This window comes from Talpa occidentalis, unplaced genomic scaffold (assembly GCF_014898055.3).
Source record: "Talpa occidentalis isolate TD23 unplaced genomic scaffold, MPIMG_talOcc4v2.1 talOcc4.17, whole genome shotgun sequence".
Classification (NCBI taxonomy): domain Eukaryota; kingdom Metazoa; phylum Chordata; class Mammalia; order Eulipotyphla; family Talpidae; genus Talpa; species Talpa occidentalis.
The window spans coordinates 57,367,710-57,383,463 of NW_023601754.1; the positions used below are offsets into that span (position 1 = coordinate 57,367,710).

At 60.1% G+C, this 15,754-nt stretch overlaps 3 protein-coding genes across 6 annotated transcripts; 2 read left to right on the forward strand and 1 right to left on the reverse strand.

The window, feature by feature from the left end:
• Positions 1-164: 164 nt before the first annotated feature.
• On the forward strand, positions 165-4,284 carry B3GAT3 (beta-1,3-glucuronyltransferase 3). Its single transcript, XM_037517768.1, has 5 exons — positions 165-283; positions 1,315-1,489; positions 2,574-2,934; positions 3,134-3,424; positions 3,786-4,284. The coding sequence occupies exons 1-5, from the start codon at positions 202-204 to the stop codon at positions 3,882-3,884; spliced, it is 1,008 nt and encodes a 335-aa protein (XP_037373665.1). The 5' UTR covers positions 165-201; the 3' UTR covers positions 3,885-4,284.
• Positions 4,285-4,678: 394 nt separating this feature from the next.
• On the reverse strand, positions 4,679-6,392 carry ROM1 (retinal outer segment membrane protein 1). Its single transcript, XM_037515699.1, is given in 7 exon segments — positions 4,679-4,897; positions 5,011-5,183; positions 5,186-5,259; positions 5,594-5,837; positions 5,840-5,881; positions 5,884-6,181; positions 6,330-6,392. Coding segments are annotated over 7 exon segments (1,113 nt in total).
• Positions 6,393-6,668: 276 nt separating this feature from the next.
• EML3 (EMAP like 3) lies at positions 6,669-15,731 on the forward strand. 4 transcript variants are annotated; one of them, XM_037517699.2, is made up of 22 exons: positions 6,669-7,003; positions 7,814-7,985; positions 8,063-8,323; positions 8,418-8,531; positions 9,540-9,607; positions 9,775-9,898; positions 10,123-10,293; positions 10,467-10,536; positions 10,622-10,732; positions 10,953-11,048; positions 11,393-11,548; positions 11,709-11,850; positions 12,235-12,401; positions 12,486-12,611; positions 12,697-12,828; positions 13,249-13,316; positions 13,749-13,837; positions 13,908-14,005; positions 14,132-14,219; positions 14,695-14,793; positions 15,091-15,221; positions 15,297-15,731. In XM_037517699.2, exons 1-22 carry the CDS (start codon positions 6,982-6,984, stop codon positions 15,492-15,494), a joined length of 2,703 nt encoding a protein of 900 aa, XP_037373596.1. In that variant the 5' UTR covers positions 6,669-6,981; the 3' UTR covers positions 15,495-15,731. The 4 variants fall into 4 exon arrangements, with proteins under 4 accessions (XP_037373596.1, XP_037373597.1, XP_054553534.1 ...); XM_037517700.1 differs by having other exon boundaries at positions 8,066-8,323; XM_054697559.1 differs by having other exon boundaries at positions 6,844-7,003; positions 8,418-8,540.
• Positions 15,732-15,754: the final 23 nt, after the last annotated feature.

Consider the following 15,754-nt stretch of genomic DNA (forward strand, 5'->3'; position numbering starts at 1 on the left):
CTGGGCGGTGGGACCGGAAGTCAACTGAGGCGGGGCTGCGGGCTGACCGGAAGTGGGCCCGGCGGGCGCCTGCGGGCCGGGCTCAGAGCCGGCGACGAGCAGCCGGAGGCAGGTGGGGCCGCGGCAGGGGCGGGGCCTGCGGGGGGCGGGCCTAGGGTCCCCGCCAGACCCTGCCAGCCCTGCGCCGGCGGCGGCGCGGCCATGAAGCTGAAGCTGAAGAATGTGTTTCTCGCCTACTTCCTGGTATCGATCGCCGGCCTCTTCTACGCGCTGGTCCAGCTCGGTGAGCGGGGCGGGGCGGGGGTGCAGCGGGCGCCGTGCCCCGCGCCCTGGGGTGAGCCCCGGCGCAGACACCATCCATCCGGCTCCGCGCTCCCGACAGCCCACTGCGGCCGCCGGGCGCACCCCCACTCTCGAGCACCCCGCGGTTTCCCGCCGCACCTCGGATGACATCCAGATTCCTTTCCAGAGCCTGCAGGGCCCCGCACCCGCGCGAGCCTGCCGGCGCCTTCCCCTCGCGCTCGCGCTGCTCGGGCCAGACCGGCTTCGTGACAGTTTCTCGAAAACCCGTTCATTGCTCAAGCGCTTTACCTGCTCCCCTCCTGCAGTGCTTTGCTCGGCTCGTCCGCACTGCTGCTTTCTTACCCTTCAGCTCATTCCACCGCCTCCGAGAGGCCTTCCTGACCACCTTAGCCAAAGTAGCTCATTCTCTGGAATCTTGTGTTTCCCGCATGTCCTTTATTGCAATTTGTGATGATTTCATTTCTGTGGTTTTGCTTAGTGTCTGCCTCCTCCAGGAAATTGAAAGCTCCTTGAAAGCAAGGGACTTTGACTCTTTTGTTCCCTGCTGTATCCCCAGCACCTAAGTCAGTGCCTCCCAGAAGGAGTATTCAATAAATATCCAGTGTTGGAATCAATGAATTTAATGAGTCTTTAGTCCCAGGACTGCCTCTTATACAGGGATTTAGGGCCACTGCTTGATCCTCAGGTATTTGAGAGACTGTCCTGTTTGAGGTGCTCCTCCTGTTCTTTATGGCTCCAGAAAGCAGAACTAGAACCAGCAGGTAGAAAGGATAGAGGCAGATAATCAGCTTAGTGTCCAAAGCAAAACGGAAACAAAGGAATTGTATTAAAGATGGTGAGGGGCTGCTAATGGAGGCAGTGAGTTCCCCCTGCCACCAAAGGTGTACCGAGGCTGTTAGAAGTTGTAAAGAGACTCCTGCATTGGCTCGGAATTGAATGAGAAGGTTATGGCCCTTTTGGATGCTGAACATGCTCTGGTTCTCTGCCCCCATTCCTGCCTCCCGGGACCAGGCCAGCCGTGTGACTGCCTCCCTCCCCTCCGGGCAGCAGCTGAGCAGCTTCGGCAGAAGGATCTGAGGATCACCCAGCTGCAAGCCGATCTCCGCCGCCCACCCCCTGCCCCTGCCCAGCCCCCTGAACCTGAGGCCCTGCCTACTATCTATGTTGTTACCCCCACCTATGCCAGGTATGGCTCAGGTGCAGCTAAGAGGCCTGCATGGACCAAGAGGTCGGGGTTGAAGAGGAGTTGGGGGGGTGGTTGGCTCTGCACCAGGGGATGTGCCTCAAACTAGAACATGCAAAAGACAGGATAAATGAGCCGCAATGTTACGCAAAGCTTTGCAGGAAATTGGTTGTTTCTATTAAAATGGCCAGGGGTGTGCTATGAAGTAAAATATAAAATTCATGTGAAATTTTAAGTTTCAGAGAGATTTTGAGCTTGCCAATGAGTTCACTTTTTCTCATTAAGGATCCTTTGGGGTGAGTTGAGAACCCTTACGTAAATTGAAGTGCAAAAAGGCTTCACCCTAGAAATAGTGACTTTACCTATGACTTTACTGCCTGTGTGCTCTCTACCAAGCACTGTGCTAAGTGCTTTACTTTTAAAAATAAAAATGTAGTTTTATTACTGATATAAACCAATTGAGGAACTTGGTCTTGGCTCGGTGGCCAAGAGGGCCTGTTGACATGCCTCCCTAGAATCTGATTGCTGACCCACCTAGGCACAGGCAACTCTAGAACCTCTAGGGGTTCCGCCCAGGAACAGGCAACTCCTCTCTACTAGGGAGGAATGAGCCAAGGGGCTCCTCTGAATTCCTCTAGGTGGAAACCTAAGTGTACCAGGAAAAGAACCTGGTCCTACTGGTATTTTGGGAAGTCATCATATTTGACCTTTTCACAACCTTGTAAAGTGTGCTTAATCCCATGATATAGCCAAGGAGACTTGGGGAGGTTGAGTCATGTCCCCCGGATGTCTCACCCGATAAGTCACAGAAATTGCTTTCAAACTCAGATCTGCCTGATTCCAAAGCCTGGGCCCTCAACTAATAGTCTGGCACAGCCAGAGCCCTGGGGTTGACATGGGTGACAGATACGGACTGGAAGAACAGGGCAGGTGATCATCAAATGTTGACAGGCAAGAGAAGGAATCTGGGTTTCGGCGGGAAAAGGCCACAGGGGATGCTAGAAGTGGACCCGGAGAAGCTATGTACCTACTGCGGTGAGCCAACTGTGCCCACCTCTTGCCCTCCTGTTGCCTCTCTCCCTGGCAGGCTGGTGCAGAAGGCGGAGCTGGTGCGCTTGTCCCAGACCCTGAGCCTCGTGCCTCGGCTGCACTGGTTGCTGGTGGAGGACGCCGAGGGCCCCACCCCATTGGTCTCTGGGCTGCTAGCCTCCTCAGGCCTCCTGTTCACACACTTGACAGTCCTCACCCCCAAGGCCCAGCGGCTCCGGGAGGGTGAGCCAGGCTGGGTTCATCCCCGTGGTGTAGAGCAGCGGAACAGGGCCCTGGACTGGCTCCGGAGTGGAGGGGGTGCTGTGGGGGGAGAGAAGGACCCACCTCCGCCAGGGACCCGAGGAGTCGTGTACTTTGCTGACGATGACAACACCTACAGTCGGGAACTCTTTGAGGAGGTGAGCACTGGGACGGGGTGTGGAAAGAAGCTGAGTGGGGCCAGCTTCCTGTTGCCTTTGTTATCAGGATTGCTCTAGGCTGCTGCTGAGTGAGGACGGGTAGAGCAGGGAGGCCACAGCAGAGTGACCTTTCTGCCCTTTGCATTCCCCTGAGTAACTGGGCCGACCCTGTCATGGTTCTTCTCTCCTGACCCGTTAGATGCGCTGGACCCGTGGCGTCTCTGTGTGGCCCGTGGGGCTAGTGGGCGGCCTGCGATTTGAGGGCCCTCGGGTACAGGATGGCCGGGTTGTGGGCTTCCACACGGCATGGGAGCCCAACAGGCCCTTCCCAGTGGATATGGCAGGGTTTGCTGTTGCGCTGCGCTTGCTGTTGGCTAAACCCAATGCCCAGTTTGATGCTACTGCTCCCCGGGGCCACCTGGAGAGCAGTCTCCTGAGCCACCTCGTGGATCCCAAGGACCTGGAGCCACGGGCTGCCAACTGCACTCGGGTAAGGGGATGGAAGTGGGCAGAGAACCCTGGTTCTGGGGTATACAGGTGATGGGAGAAGTGGAGTGAGGCTGAGGGAGGACTGAAGGGTGGTGCTTGAACCTGGAGGGACCCTCCCGAGCTCGAGTCAATGTTGCTTACTCTACTGAAGGGGAAGCTGGGAGGCAGGGAAGGAAAGTGGTCTCTGTCTCCCAGAGTCCTGGAGTGAAGAGGTAAGGCCCCATTTTAGAAACACTGGAAACTGCCCCTCACATCGTGCAGCCAACTCTGTGTGTGGAGGGGCTGGAGAATCCCTTCAACACTCAGGGCCCCGGAGCCCTGGCCATGGCCTGGCCCCCCTGACTGTAGCCCTCCTGGGACAGGTTCTGGTGTGGCATACAAGGACAGAGAAGCCCAAGATGAAGCAGGAGGAGCAGCTGCAGCGGCAGGGCCGAGGCTCAGACCCAGCCGTTGAGGTGTGATGGCGGCCCCAACCCTCCCACCACTTCATCAGGCACCGACCTTGTGGGACTGGGCTCCTGGCCGGCCCAGGGTGTGGTTTCCACAGGCTGATCCCTCAGAGCCAGGCTGGCCCCTCTGCCCCTTCAGCCCCAGGGAGAGGCCAGCTGCTTCTCCCCTCCCCCAGCCCGCCATGTGGCACTGCCCACGGGCTGGGGACAAGCGGCCCTTGTATTAAACCAGATCTCCCTGTCTGGGGCGGAGCAGGACATACGGACTCAGGAGGGAGGGCGGCTGTGTGACTGGGTAACTTATTGGGGTCGGCATGCACTGGGGGGCTGGAGGAGCTGGGCTGGACCCTCCCAACCTGAGCATGCTGACCCCCCCCCCCACTTACCTCCAGAATAAAATATCTCAACCTGGGGGAGCCTCTGTCCCGTTCAATTGGCAGATCTGTTGCTTGCCTTCTGGTTCTTAGTAGGGTCAAGACCTTGGAGTCCCGGCTTCTCTGTCAGACAGAACTCAGGGCCCCGCCCCCTCGGAGAGGAAGCCTTGTGGCTTCTGTCCAGAGCTTTACTGAGCCGGCACCCGAAGCAGTCTCCAGTCCTTCCACATCACTTTCCTGTCACCCTGCTTTTCCTGTCTCTGGTTGCTTCTGGCCGCAGGGGTTAGATCCTCAGACACTAGGTTTTCTCTTCTACCCCATCGAGCTTGCTTAACCCCACGAATTCCAGGCACCCAGTCCCCCACCTAGAGCCTTGGCAAGGAGTTCTGAGATGAGGTTTCTAGTGTTGTCCCTCCCCGCCCCCTACCTCCACTAGGTCTCAGGTAAACTCTCCTTAGGACGTGCCTCTTCCTCTGGGGCCTCCTCAGGTGCTGGCCTGTGGGCAGCCCCTCCTGCCAGCCATGCTGCCCTCAGCTTGTCTCTCAGCCCACCAGGAAAGAGATAGCCCTGGGCCTCTCCCTCCCCATCGAAGACTCTCCCGAGCCCCTCCAGTGCCATGTGTAGGTAGCACAGGCCCAGGGGCACTAGAGTCTGTGGGAAAGCAGGGGCAAAAAGGTCAGTGAGGGTCAGCAGTTCCAAAGTACCCCGGGGGGTGGGAACAGCAAGGACCCAGATGAGGGCGGGCAGACACTTTGCTGACTCACCTGCAGCAGGAAGGTGACAGCCAACGTGCTGCCCAGCGCATTCACCAACCCCTGCAGGTGCCTTCGCAGCACCCCGTGGCGCCCTTGGGCCCAGAGGTTTAGTAGGTTGGGTGGTTGGGGATCGAAGAGGGGGTGGGTGTGGAGGTCTGAAAGCTGGTTCTGCAGGCAAGGCAGGGCTAGTGGGGGTTGCAGCAGGAGAATGGGACACCATCGATTAGAGAGAGGCCTTCCAGGTTGCTCTGCAACCGGCTGCAGAGGGAGGGGCTGGGTGTCTGTCTGGAGAGAGTCTGCAGGACACCAGCTGAGAAGAGAGAAGGGGCAAGACATTTACTGACTGCTTGACTACATTCCAGGCGTGGGTCTTCCATTTGTCTTCACAACTCTGCCATGTACATACTGTTACCACCTCTACTCACCAAGGACACTACCTGGAGAGGTCCAGTACCTGCCTTGATCACACAGCTAATAAATGGCACAACTGTGACCAGTGCTCTCAGTCACTGTGCCTTGTTTATTGCTTATGGGGCAAGGTGGGGTATCAAGGGAGAAGGAGCAGGGGTGGGGGGCAAAGCAGATCACTCACTTGACGACATCCTGGTCATTGGGATCCAGGTAATGGCTGCTGACCCACTGGACCCCAAACCAACCCTGGTACCCATGGTGCCCACAGCAATGATGCCACAGCTGTAGCTCATCCAACAGCCGTTTGGCGTGACAGTGTCCGGGCATCTCTGTGTCCTTCTAGTGAGCCAAGGCAATGCCCAGGCCCTCTAGGCCAGCATCCAGACTTCCAGGTAAAACCAGGGCTAGCCCCAGGGCGAGGACAGGAACCCTACGCCCCTGGCAGTGCCAGCCAACAGTGATGGGCCAGAACCCCTTGCCAGGAAGGGTACTGAGCTGCACCCAGACTGGCCCTACTGGTTCCCACACCCACCAGACCTGTGCCCAGAGCCACTGCACCAGCTGCCAGGGCAACCTGGGGCAGGGTATCGAAGGCACAGGAGGGAGCCAAGAATTTGCCAAGGTGACACAGCTGGGCCAGGAGGTGCCCACTACCGAGAAGTGTGAGGCCTCCAGGCAGCACCAGCAGCCAAGAGAAGAACCAGAGCCTCTGTGCCAGAGCCATGCGGGGCTGCAGCCATCTCGCATCTCTGCCCAGGGGAGTGCAGAGCTGTGGGGTCGGTGTTGGGTGTCGGCCAGGGCAGGATGCTGAGTTAGCCCAACCCGGCTGGAGCTGGGCTGATGCTACTCTGACCCCAGTACCCTGGGAATCTGCCCACCCCAGCCTTAATAACCCGCTCCCCTGTCTCCTGCCAGACCCAATTCGCGCCGCCGTGGCCCGGCTCGGTAGGAAGAGTCCCGCCCCCGGGCCGAGGGCCCATCCCGTGACCCCGCCCCGGCCCCTCGCGGAAGTGGGGCGGGCAGGCCGGCTCTGCTCCGAGGGGCCAGGGTCTGGGGCGCGGGACGTCGGGGTCAGGGCTCCCTCCCGGGTCCCTGGGGACCTCGGGGGCGGAGATCCGGAAGGGCCTGAGGGGCGGAGGCCGGGAGGGGCCTGGGGTCAGCGGGGTGGCCCCGCCCCCGTGCCGAGCCGCGAGGCCCGGACAGGGAGGGGTTACCAGGCGGCCCGGCCCCCCACCCCGGCCCTGCCCCCCTCCCGCGCTTCCTGGCGGCTCCGCGTCCGGCGCCTGTTTGTGCAGCGGCGCTGGGGCCCGGGACGGTCCCGCCACCGCACCCCCGGGAGCCGAGAGCGGCCCCGGGAGACTCCGAGGCCCCGCGGGCCCCGGAGTCTGCGGCCCCCGCCCCACAGCGCCCCCTCCAGGCCCTTCCCCGCGCCCGACAGCGCCCCCGGGGGGTGGCACGGCACCTTTTCGCGCGCGTCCCGGGGTGCTTCCCCTTCCCCTCTCCCTAGCCATGGCCCCGGCGGCTTAGACGCCTCCTCCAACGCCGCCGCTCGGAGCAAGCCGGGGGCCGATGGACGGGGCCGGGGGGCCCGGTGAGTACGGGGCGGGGCGGGCGGCGTGCCCCTTCCCGGAGCGCCCGGCTGATGGGGCGCTGCCAGTGCCCGACGGCTGTCGGGTGGCGTCCCTGCGGGCTCCTCGGCCCCCGGGGGCTCGGAGCATCCTCCGCCGCTCCTCAGGTCGCTCTCCCGAGTTCCTCGTGTCCTCCCGCTGTCACTTCGGACTTCCCTAACGTCATGCCACCCCCTCCCCGCGGGACGCTGGACCCCGCACCCCTGGATGTTTTCCTCCCCCCACCACCCCTTGTTAATCTAGGCCTATTCTCCCGGTATTTCGGATCTTTTTACTTCAGACCCTCACTGTGAATCTGGAATCTTCTCTAGGACTCTGCTTTCCACTGCTACTCTGTCCTGTCACTGCCGTTCTCTCCTCCTAGTCTTCGGGAAGACTGCCGAAGTCCCCTATCCTGTCCGTTTCTCTCCCCTACTCTACCTTCCCTGGAGACCTGCGCTCGCTCGGGGTGGGCCCTGTCGGGCCTCTCCAGTACTGCGCCTCCTTCTGTGGTTCCCACGTTCCTGGGCAGTACTCCATATTTCCCCCTGGTACTCCATGGTACTCCCTGTCTCTGCGGAGGCTGGGACAGCAGCAGGAAGGGAGCTTTGCCAGGTTCCTCTCCTGCCCTGCCAGAAGGAGGCCCTTGATCCTCTACCACCAGTCTCCAAGCCTCGGGTTGTTTGAGGGGGGCAGTTCCCTTGGACAGATGCTAAGCTGGGGGGAGACAGAATCCCTTCAGCCCTTCCCCCAGGTGGTGGGCACATTCTGAGAGCTTCTTGACCCTTGTCCAGGTGAGGGCCCTGCTCAGGAGGCCCTGCAGTCCTTAAGCAGGCGGCTTCAGGTGCAGGAGGAGGAGATGGAGCTGGTAAAGGCAGCGCTGGCTGAAGCTCTCCGCCTGCTGCGGCTGCAGGCGCCCCCTCCCTCCCCGCAGGGCGCTGGCACCAGGACCTCTCCCAGGGACAGGTACAAGCACCTCACACCCTCATCCTCTGCCTTCCTGAGGCCTCTAGGGGCATCAGGTGAAGTCACTGTCTCTTCAGCAGCCCGGCAGTACCCCCAGGACTGCCGCCCACATGTGGCCCTTCCTTGGTGAGCCGGGGTACCCAGACAGAAATAGAGGTGGAGATGGAGCCATCTCCTGGACCCCATGGCCTGAGTAATGGACCCCCAGCCCCTCAGGGGGGCAGTGAAGAGCCCAGTGGGGCCCAGTCTGAAGGAGGAGGCAGCAGCAGCAGTGGCACTGGCTCCCCTGGCCCCCCAGGGGTCCTCAGGCTTGGTCAACCCCCACAACGCGCTGACGGGTAAGTGTCCTATGTCAGAGGCCAGAAGGGCTGGGAGGATTGAGGAGCATGGTTAGAGGGAATGACCTTCATCCCCTCATTATGCTCCTTCCAGGCCATGGAGGAATTCTTCCTCCTCCTCAGCCCCCTCCGAGCGGCCTCGACAGAAACTCTCCCGCAAGGCAGCTTCCTCAGCCAACCTGCTGTTGCGGTCAGGGAGCACAGAGAGGTGGGCAAGGTACCCCCTCAACCCACCCCGCCCCAGGCACAAACTTATGACTTTCCACACCCCTCACCTCACTTCCCGGGATGGGGTGGGGGGACCTCACTGCCCAACAGGAAGAAGGGAACAAGCATTCCTGGGGTGTCTGCTGTATACCTGGCTCTGGGCTAAACCCTCAACCACCTCCATGTCATTCAGTTCCCACGACATCTTGGGGGGTTGGTTGTCTCATGCTGTTTATTGTCCAGGTGAAGAGGCAGGCTCAGAGAGGGTAAGTCATTTACCTGGGGACACATAGCTAGAGCCAAGATGACCCACTCTTCCTGACTGCAGTTCCCCTGCCTGTTCCGTCACATGGGACCATAACTTTTGAGATTCCAAGGAACTTTTCCAAAACCTCCCATGATTTGCATGGATGATTGGCCTTAAATTTTCAGTCCTCCTGCTCCACCCCCCAATCTATCAGACTTTACGCCTAGAGAGCAAGGAGGAGCATAGCTGTCCCTTGACACCTGAGTGCTCTTTCCTAGCCCTAACCTTGGCTGACCTGGATTCTCTGAAGTGCCATTATCACCTTATTATCCTCTAATGATAGTGATATTGGAAATTCACCTGTCACTTTCCTCTTGGGAGACAAGGGCTTCCTTGCTTAGCTCCTAGGTCTCAGGGAAGCAGGGCTGGTGTACACTGTGGATTCACTTTGGACCCATTTTACAGATGGAAATGAAAAAGCCCAGAGCCTGATGGTCTAGAACAGAGGGCTCCACCCTGCCACCCACACTGCCTCTTACAATCGTTCTGGCCTTTAGTCTGGCCTTCGGGCCTTTACAAGCTTTCATCCCTTCAGTCTTCTCATTCCTTTAATGGAGCTCAAAGTCTCTGCTCTAGGGCTCTGACTGCTTCCCATGCAAACTGAAAGCCTGCAGAGGAGACTGTGGTCTTGTGTCCCAGCCCTCCCCTCTTCCTTCTTGGGACTTGACCCCCAACCCCTCTGCTTTTCTTTCTTCCCAACAGCCGTGGGGGGAAAGACCCCCTCTCCAGCCCCGGGGGGCCTGGATCTCGGAGGAGCAATTACAATTTGGGTATGTACAGAGAGGTCTGGAAGAACTTAGGGCATGAAGTTAGGGTTTGGGCTACAGCCCCAAGAGCTAATCTGGGGGACCTGTGAGGCATGGTGGGGCGAGCTCTGCTCTGGCTGTCCTGAGAGGGAGGCTGCAGGGTGGTGTTGACCCCCGCCTTCTCTCTGTAGAGGGCATCTCAGTGAAGATGTTCCTTCGCGGCCGCCCCATTACCATGTACATCCCGTCTGGCATCCGCAGCCTTGAGGAGCTGCCCAGCGGCCCACCCCCGGAGACCCTCAGCCTTGACTGGGTGTATCCTGCCCCCTCCAGTCCCACGAGATCCACCTTGCCCATCTTGGGATTCCTACCCACCCGCTTCTTTATGGTTTCCTCCTGGGTTTGTTGGTCAGGGAGCCTCTGAATCCTCCCTGCTGTCTTCCCACCAGGGGCGCTGCCAGACAACCTGTCTTTCTCCCCTCTTCCTCTGCCTCCTCCCCTTGATCTGACCCTTTCCTTGACCATGACCCCCCCTCCAGCTATGGGTACCGGGGTCGTGACTCCCGCTCTAACCTGTTTGTGCTGCGCTCTGGGGAGGTGGTCTACTTTATTGCCTGTGTGGTGGTGCTGTACCGGCCTGGGGGAGGCCCAGGGGGCCCTGGAGGCGGCGGCCAGAGACACTACCGAGGGCACACAGACTGTGTTCGATGGTGAGGGGTCTGGGAGTGGGCAGCTCTGGGGAAGGGGTGGGAAGCTTGGTGGGAAGAGGTACAGAGGAGGAGGGAAGGCTTGCCTTGCTGCTTTGCCAGCAGAGAGAAGGTGGCCTGGCTGGTCTTGAGAGACCGGCCCCTTCCCTTCGCTAGTGTGTCTCTTTCTGCCTTAGCCTGGCTGTTCACCCTGATGGTGTGCGTGTTGCCTCAGGACAGACAGCTGGAGTGGATAAGGATGGGAAGGTAAGGCCAAGGTCCAACACTGGGTGGACAGGATGAAATTCCAGCCCAGCTTTCCTTCAGGTCCTTGACCCCTTCCTTCCACCAGCCCCTGCAGCCTGTGGTTCACGTCTGGGACTCTGAGACGCTGCTGAAGCTGCAGGAGATAGGGTTGGGGGCCTTCGAGCGGGGCGTGGGGGCCCTGGCCTTTTCCATCGCGGTGAGCTGACTCCCAAGACTTCTGTGTGTGTGAGCCCCTCTCTTGCACTCACTGGGCAGCCTGGGGAGTTGCGGCCTTCTTGAGCCCTGCCCAACCTGTTCTCTTGAGAAAGGGGACATGTGTCCACTTCTCCTGCCTTCTCAACGCCCCCTTGACTAATAACCACGAACCCCAGAGCTCCGGGCCTCCCTCAGCTCTCTGACATGTCCCCCACCCTCAGGACCAGGGCGCTTTTCTCTGTGTGGTAGATGATTCCAATGAGCACATGCTGTCCGTGTGGGACTGCGGGCGTGGCACGAAGCTGGCTGAGATCAAGGTGCGGTGGTGTCCAGGTGGCCTGGAGGGGCACTGAGGCTGGGGAGGTGGGATTGGGGCAGGGCAGAGAGCCTCAGACTCACCCCTACATTGACTTCCTGTCTGGCTGGGACATGCCTCCACGCCTCTCCTAGACTGTGAATTAGGGGCTACAGAAGTTCTGATCACAAGGGGACAATGTATGAGCTATCCTCTGGGGCACTCAGTCAGGAGAGACTGCTCTTGGGCACCAGGGCCTTCAAGAAGAGTTGCCCTGGGGCTTCTGGACTTCTGCAGGCCCAAGGTCACGTGCAAACTGAAGGGTCAGTTCAGGGCTCGGGTCTGAATCTTGTCTCTTCCCTTCAGAGTACAAATGACTCAGTTCTGGCCGTTGGCTTCAGCCCTCGTGACAGCAGCTGCATTGTCACCAGCGGGAAATCCCACGTCCACTTCTGGAACTGGAGTGGCGGAACAGGGGTCCCTGGAAATGGGACCCTCACTCGGAAGCAGGGTGTCTTCGGGGTGAGGCGTAGATGGGCGAAGGTTGGGGAGGAGGGAGGCAATGAGATGGAAGCCTTGGCCTGAGCCCCTAAGCCCCTGACCCTACTCAACCCCTGGGGGCTAGTGAGGTTTAGTCTTAGCCCTTCCCTTGACCTTTGCCCTCTGCTTGCCTCTCCCCTAGAAATACAAGAAACCCAAGTTTATCCCTTGCTTTGTGTTCCTCCCTGATGGAGATATTCTCACTGGTGACTCAGAGGGGAACATTCTCACCTGGGGGAGGAGCCCCTCAGATTCCAGGACCCCAGGCAGGGGTGGGGCCAAAGGTATGTGGTTGGGGGTGGCATTGAGAAGTCCAGTTCCGCAGCGGGTCTGTGGAAACAGAGACCAGGATTTCTCTTGAGAGTTGATTGTTCTCTAGGGGGCTAGTAACAGGGTGGGGGGGGGCGGCATGACAAAGGGGAAAGGCTGGGACTTTGGAGTTTGCCGGACCCTGGGTTCAAATCTCAGTTTTGCCACTAGGCATCTGGCTTTTAGGAAGTGACCTCCCTTCTTTGAGCCTCAGCTGTCTTGTCTGTAAAGGCTGAGGGTCGGAGACAGCATTTGCAATGTGGCTGGGAGTCGTCATTCTGCTGTGGCCGTCCAGGCCGCCCCCTTCTCCCACTTGCCTGCCCTCCACGAGCATGACCTACCCAAGACTTTGCCAACAGAGACCTATGGGATTGTGGCCCAGGCCCATGCTCACGAAGGGTCCATCTTTGCCCTGTGTCTCCGGCGGGATGGGACTGTGCTGAGTGGTGGAGGGCGGGACCGCAGGCTGGTACAGTGGGGACCCTCCCAGCAGGCGCCTGGGTTGGTGGCCCTCCAGGAGGCTGAGGTAAGGCTTGGACTCCGTGATGGGAGGGAGGGAAGGGGAAGAGGAAAGGCCTACGGAACCCTGACTTTCTGCCGCACTCTGCAGATTCCGGACCACTTTGGGGCCGTAAGGGCCATTGCGGAGGGCCTGGGCTCTGAGCTGCTGGTGGGAACCACGAAAAACGCATTGCTGAGGGGAGATCTGGCCCAGGGCTTCTCCCCTGTAATCCAGGTTGGCTCCCTGCCTGCCGGGGCTGGGGAGGAGGGAGGGCAGCGTGGCTGGGGAGGGGCCCAGGTGACAGCCAGCGCTCCTGCAGGGCCACACCGATGAGCTCTGGGGGCTCTGCACTCATCCCTTCCGAAACTGCTTCCTCACCTGCGGCCACGACCGGCAGCTCTGCCTGTGGGACGGGGAGGGCCACGCGCTGGCCTGGAGCATCGACCTCAAGGTAGAGCTCCCCGTTCCGGATCCCCTTGCCACGCCCACCAAGACTCCGGGCCACCACCACTCCCTTCTCCTTTCTCTCTGCTCCCCAGTTTGTACTGGTACGTGCTGGCTACTATTCTTGCTGTACAATGCTTCCGGGGCCCCCTGAGCACTGCCCAGCACCCCAGAGCCTCCCCCGCTGCCCCCAGTTCCTTTGATCCTTTAACTAATGGCTAATCGCCGACCCAGCAGGTGGCTTCAATTTTGGTTGTTATTTTCAGTGTCAGCCCTGTTGAGGCTACAGAGACGCCCTGACTCCCTCTGCTCCCATCTCCGCTCTGGGAGGAGAGGGTGGCTTGGCTCTTACGAAGATGCCAGGGTGTCCGACTTGGATCCCTTGTTAGATATGCACCTTCTTGAATTCACCTTCTCCCCCTCCCAGGAGACTGGTCTCTGTGCTGACTTCCACCCCAGTGGGGCAGTTGTGGCTGTAGGACTGAACACGGGGAGGTGAGAGGGATCCAGCGCTCCTGGGAGGGGAAAGCAGGAGGTATGAGAAGCATTGCTGTTAAGGGGGGAGGGGGGAGGAGCCCTAACTGCACCTCAGTGCTTCTCCCAGCGGCCCAGCTAGCTGCTGGGCTATGGTGACTCCCTCCCCCCTCCCTTTCTGGGAGGGGGGAAGTGGTGGCTCAGGTTAGAGAAGCCGCAGAACAAGCGGGCTGCAGGGGAGCCTAACTCTAGGAAGCGCCAGGCTCACCGGCTCCACCACGCCTTGGTGGTCACCCTTCAGCTTTTCTCTGCCCTCGGGCCCTTCCCACTTCCCAGCCTAAGAATGCCGTGGCACCTGTGGGTGTCTTTGAGACTCTCCCACTCTGACTCACTACCCTCACCCTGCCTAGGACTGGTCTCCTCACACCTGTGTCTCCCCTGCCTCCCTTCCAGGTGGCTGGTTTTGGACACAGAGACCAGAGAGATCGTGTCCGATGCCACCGACGGGAACGAGCAGCTCTCAGTGGTCCGGTACAGCCCAGGTGGGAGCTCCCGCCACTACGGACCCAGACCATACCTGGCTCTGCCCCCGCTGAGTGACTGTTTTTGCAGATGGGTTATACCTGGCCATCGGTTCCCATGACAACATGATCTACATCTATAGTGTCTCCAGTGACGGCGCCAAGTCCAGCCGCTTTGGCCGCTGTGTGGTGAGGAAGCTGGGTTGCAGGGTGGGGCTGGATATACAGGGAAACTTATCCAAGGCGGCTAATGTGTTTCGCGGGTGGGGGTGGAAAATGGGGGTGTATTTTTAGTTTCTTGATCCTTGCTCCTAGGGTCACTCTAGCTTCATCACTCACCTTGACTGGTCTAAGGATGGGAACTTCATTATGTCCAATTCTGGGGACTATGAGATCCTTTACTGTGAGTGGGGAGGGGTGTGGGCAGACAGTGCTTGTGGTGGATTTTACTTGTGGGAGGGCGGGGCTCCTGGCTGGGAGGGGATGAAAGAGAAAAGGTGGGGAGATCCAACTCCAGGGTGACAGCTAGGGTGATGGAAACAGTGGTTGAAATGGAGCTGGAATTACAGAGGAGAAATTTTGTGATTTGGGGGGGAAAAACCCCACCCAGTTTTATACCACATTTTATTCTCACAAGGCCATGAACGAGTTGAAAAATGCACTTGGAAAAGATTACTTGGCAAAGTTTCTCAGGACAGGCACGGAGGGACTGATTGATCTAGGGAGGAGGACGAGATGAGCTGCTAGGAAGTTCTACCCCAGGCTTTGATCAGCTCTCAGGTCGGCCTCAAGCCAGTTTTCCCAACCTGGCCTTCGGGAATCTTCCCAAAGGAGGGCCAGGGCCGAGTGAGCTGTGCTGGGTGGGCTCCTTCTCCCAGGGGATGTGACTGGAGGCTGCAAGCTGCTGAGGAATCGCTATGATAGCCGAGACCGGGAGTGGGCCACCTACACCTGCGTGCTGGGCTTCCACGTCTACGGTGAGCAGGGGTGCACGACGCCGCAGAGGGGCGGGCAGAAGACTTGGGGAACCCCCCCAGGCTAGGAATGCTGGGCGTTGGTCGAGTGGTGGGCAGCGAGAAACTGGCAGCACCAGTCCTGGAGGCCCCTCTGGCCTTGGGACCGAGAAGGGCTTCCCGGAACGCAGCGGGTGGGTGGGTGGGTGGGTGGCCGCGGTGGCCTAAGCTTAGGAAACTGGCCCAGGGTCGCGGCTGGGGGGGGAGAGGGGGCGGGGAGAGGGGGGAAGGGAAGCTGGGCTGAGCCGGCCGCTGTGCTAGGCGTGTGGCCCGACGGCTCAGATGGCACCGACATCAACTCCCTGTGCCGCTCCCACAACGAGCGCGTGGTGGCCGTGGCGGACGACTTCTGCAAAGTGCACCTCTTCCAGTACCCGTGCGCGCGCGCCAAGGTGAGGCCTCCGGGGCCGCGGGGGCGGGCCCGCGGGCTCCGAGACCCCCGCGACTCGAGTTTCCCTCTCGCCCAGGCACCGAGCCTCGTGTACGGCGGCCACGGCAGCCACGTGACGAGCGTCCGGTTCACGCACGACGATTCGCACCTCATCTCGCTGGGCGGCAAGGACGCCAGCATCTTCCAGTGGCGAGTGCTGAGCGCGGGGGGCGCGGGGCCCACTACGCCCTCTCGAACCCCCTCCCTGTCCCCCGCTTCCTCTCTCGACGTCTGATCTAGACCCGACGGGACATGCTGGCCCCGCGGGGCGGCTGCGCTGCACCCGAAATCCCCTAGGACCGGGGCCGACCCTTTCCTGGACTTCGAGACATTCCTGATCGCGCATTCCCCTGGACGGGGCGACCCGCGCTCCTGCACACACTGTATAGACCTGCTGGCCGCGCTGGGCAGCCCCAGCCTGAACTTTGACTCCCGCTGCCAGCTGAGGGGCAATAAACCAAAAGCAGAGTCACCTCTCAGTTATTTTGGGGGTGG

Excerpts from the sequence above, each read along its gene's own strand:
- EML3 (XM_054697559.1), top strand. The coding sequence starts at position 6,982 with ATGGACGGGGCCGGGGGGCCCG. Across the intron at positions 12,829-13,248 it reads CCTGGAGCATCGACCTCAAG|GAGACTGGTCTCTGTGCTGA; the intron begins GTAGAGCTCCCC and ends TCCCCCTCCCAG. Across the intron at positions 13,838-13,907 it reads AGTGGTCCGGTACAGCCCAG|ATGGGTTATACCTGGCCATC; the intron begins GTGGGAGCTCCC and ends CTGTTTTTGCAG.
- B3GAT3 (XM_037517768.1), top strand. The coding sequence starts at position 202 with ATGAAGCTGAAGCTGAAGAATGTGTTTCTCGCCTACTTCCTGGTATCG. Across the intron at positions 284-1,314 it reads CTACGCGCTGGTCCAGCTCG|GCCAGCCGTGTGACTGCCTC; the intron begins GTGAGCGGGGCG and ends TCCCGGGACCAG. Across the intron at positions 2,935-3,133 it reads GTCGGGAACTCTTTGAGGAG|ATGCGCTGGACCCGTGGCGT; the intron begins GTGAGCACTGGG and ends CTGACCCGTTAG.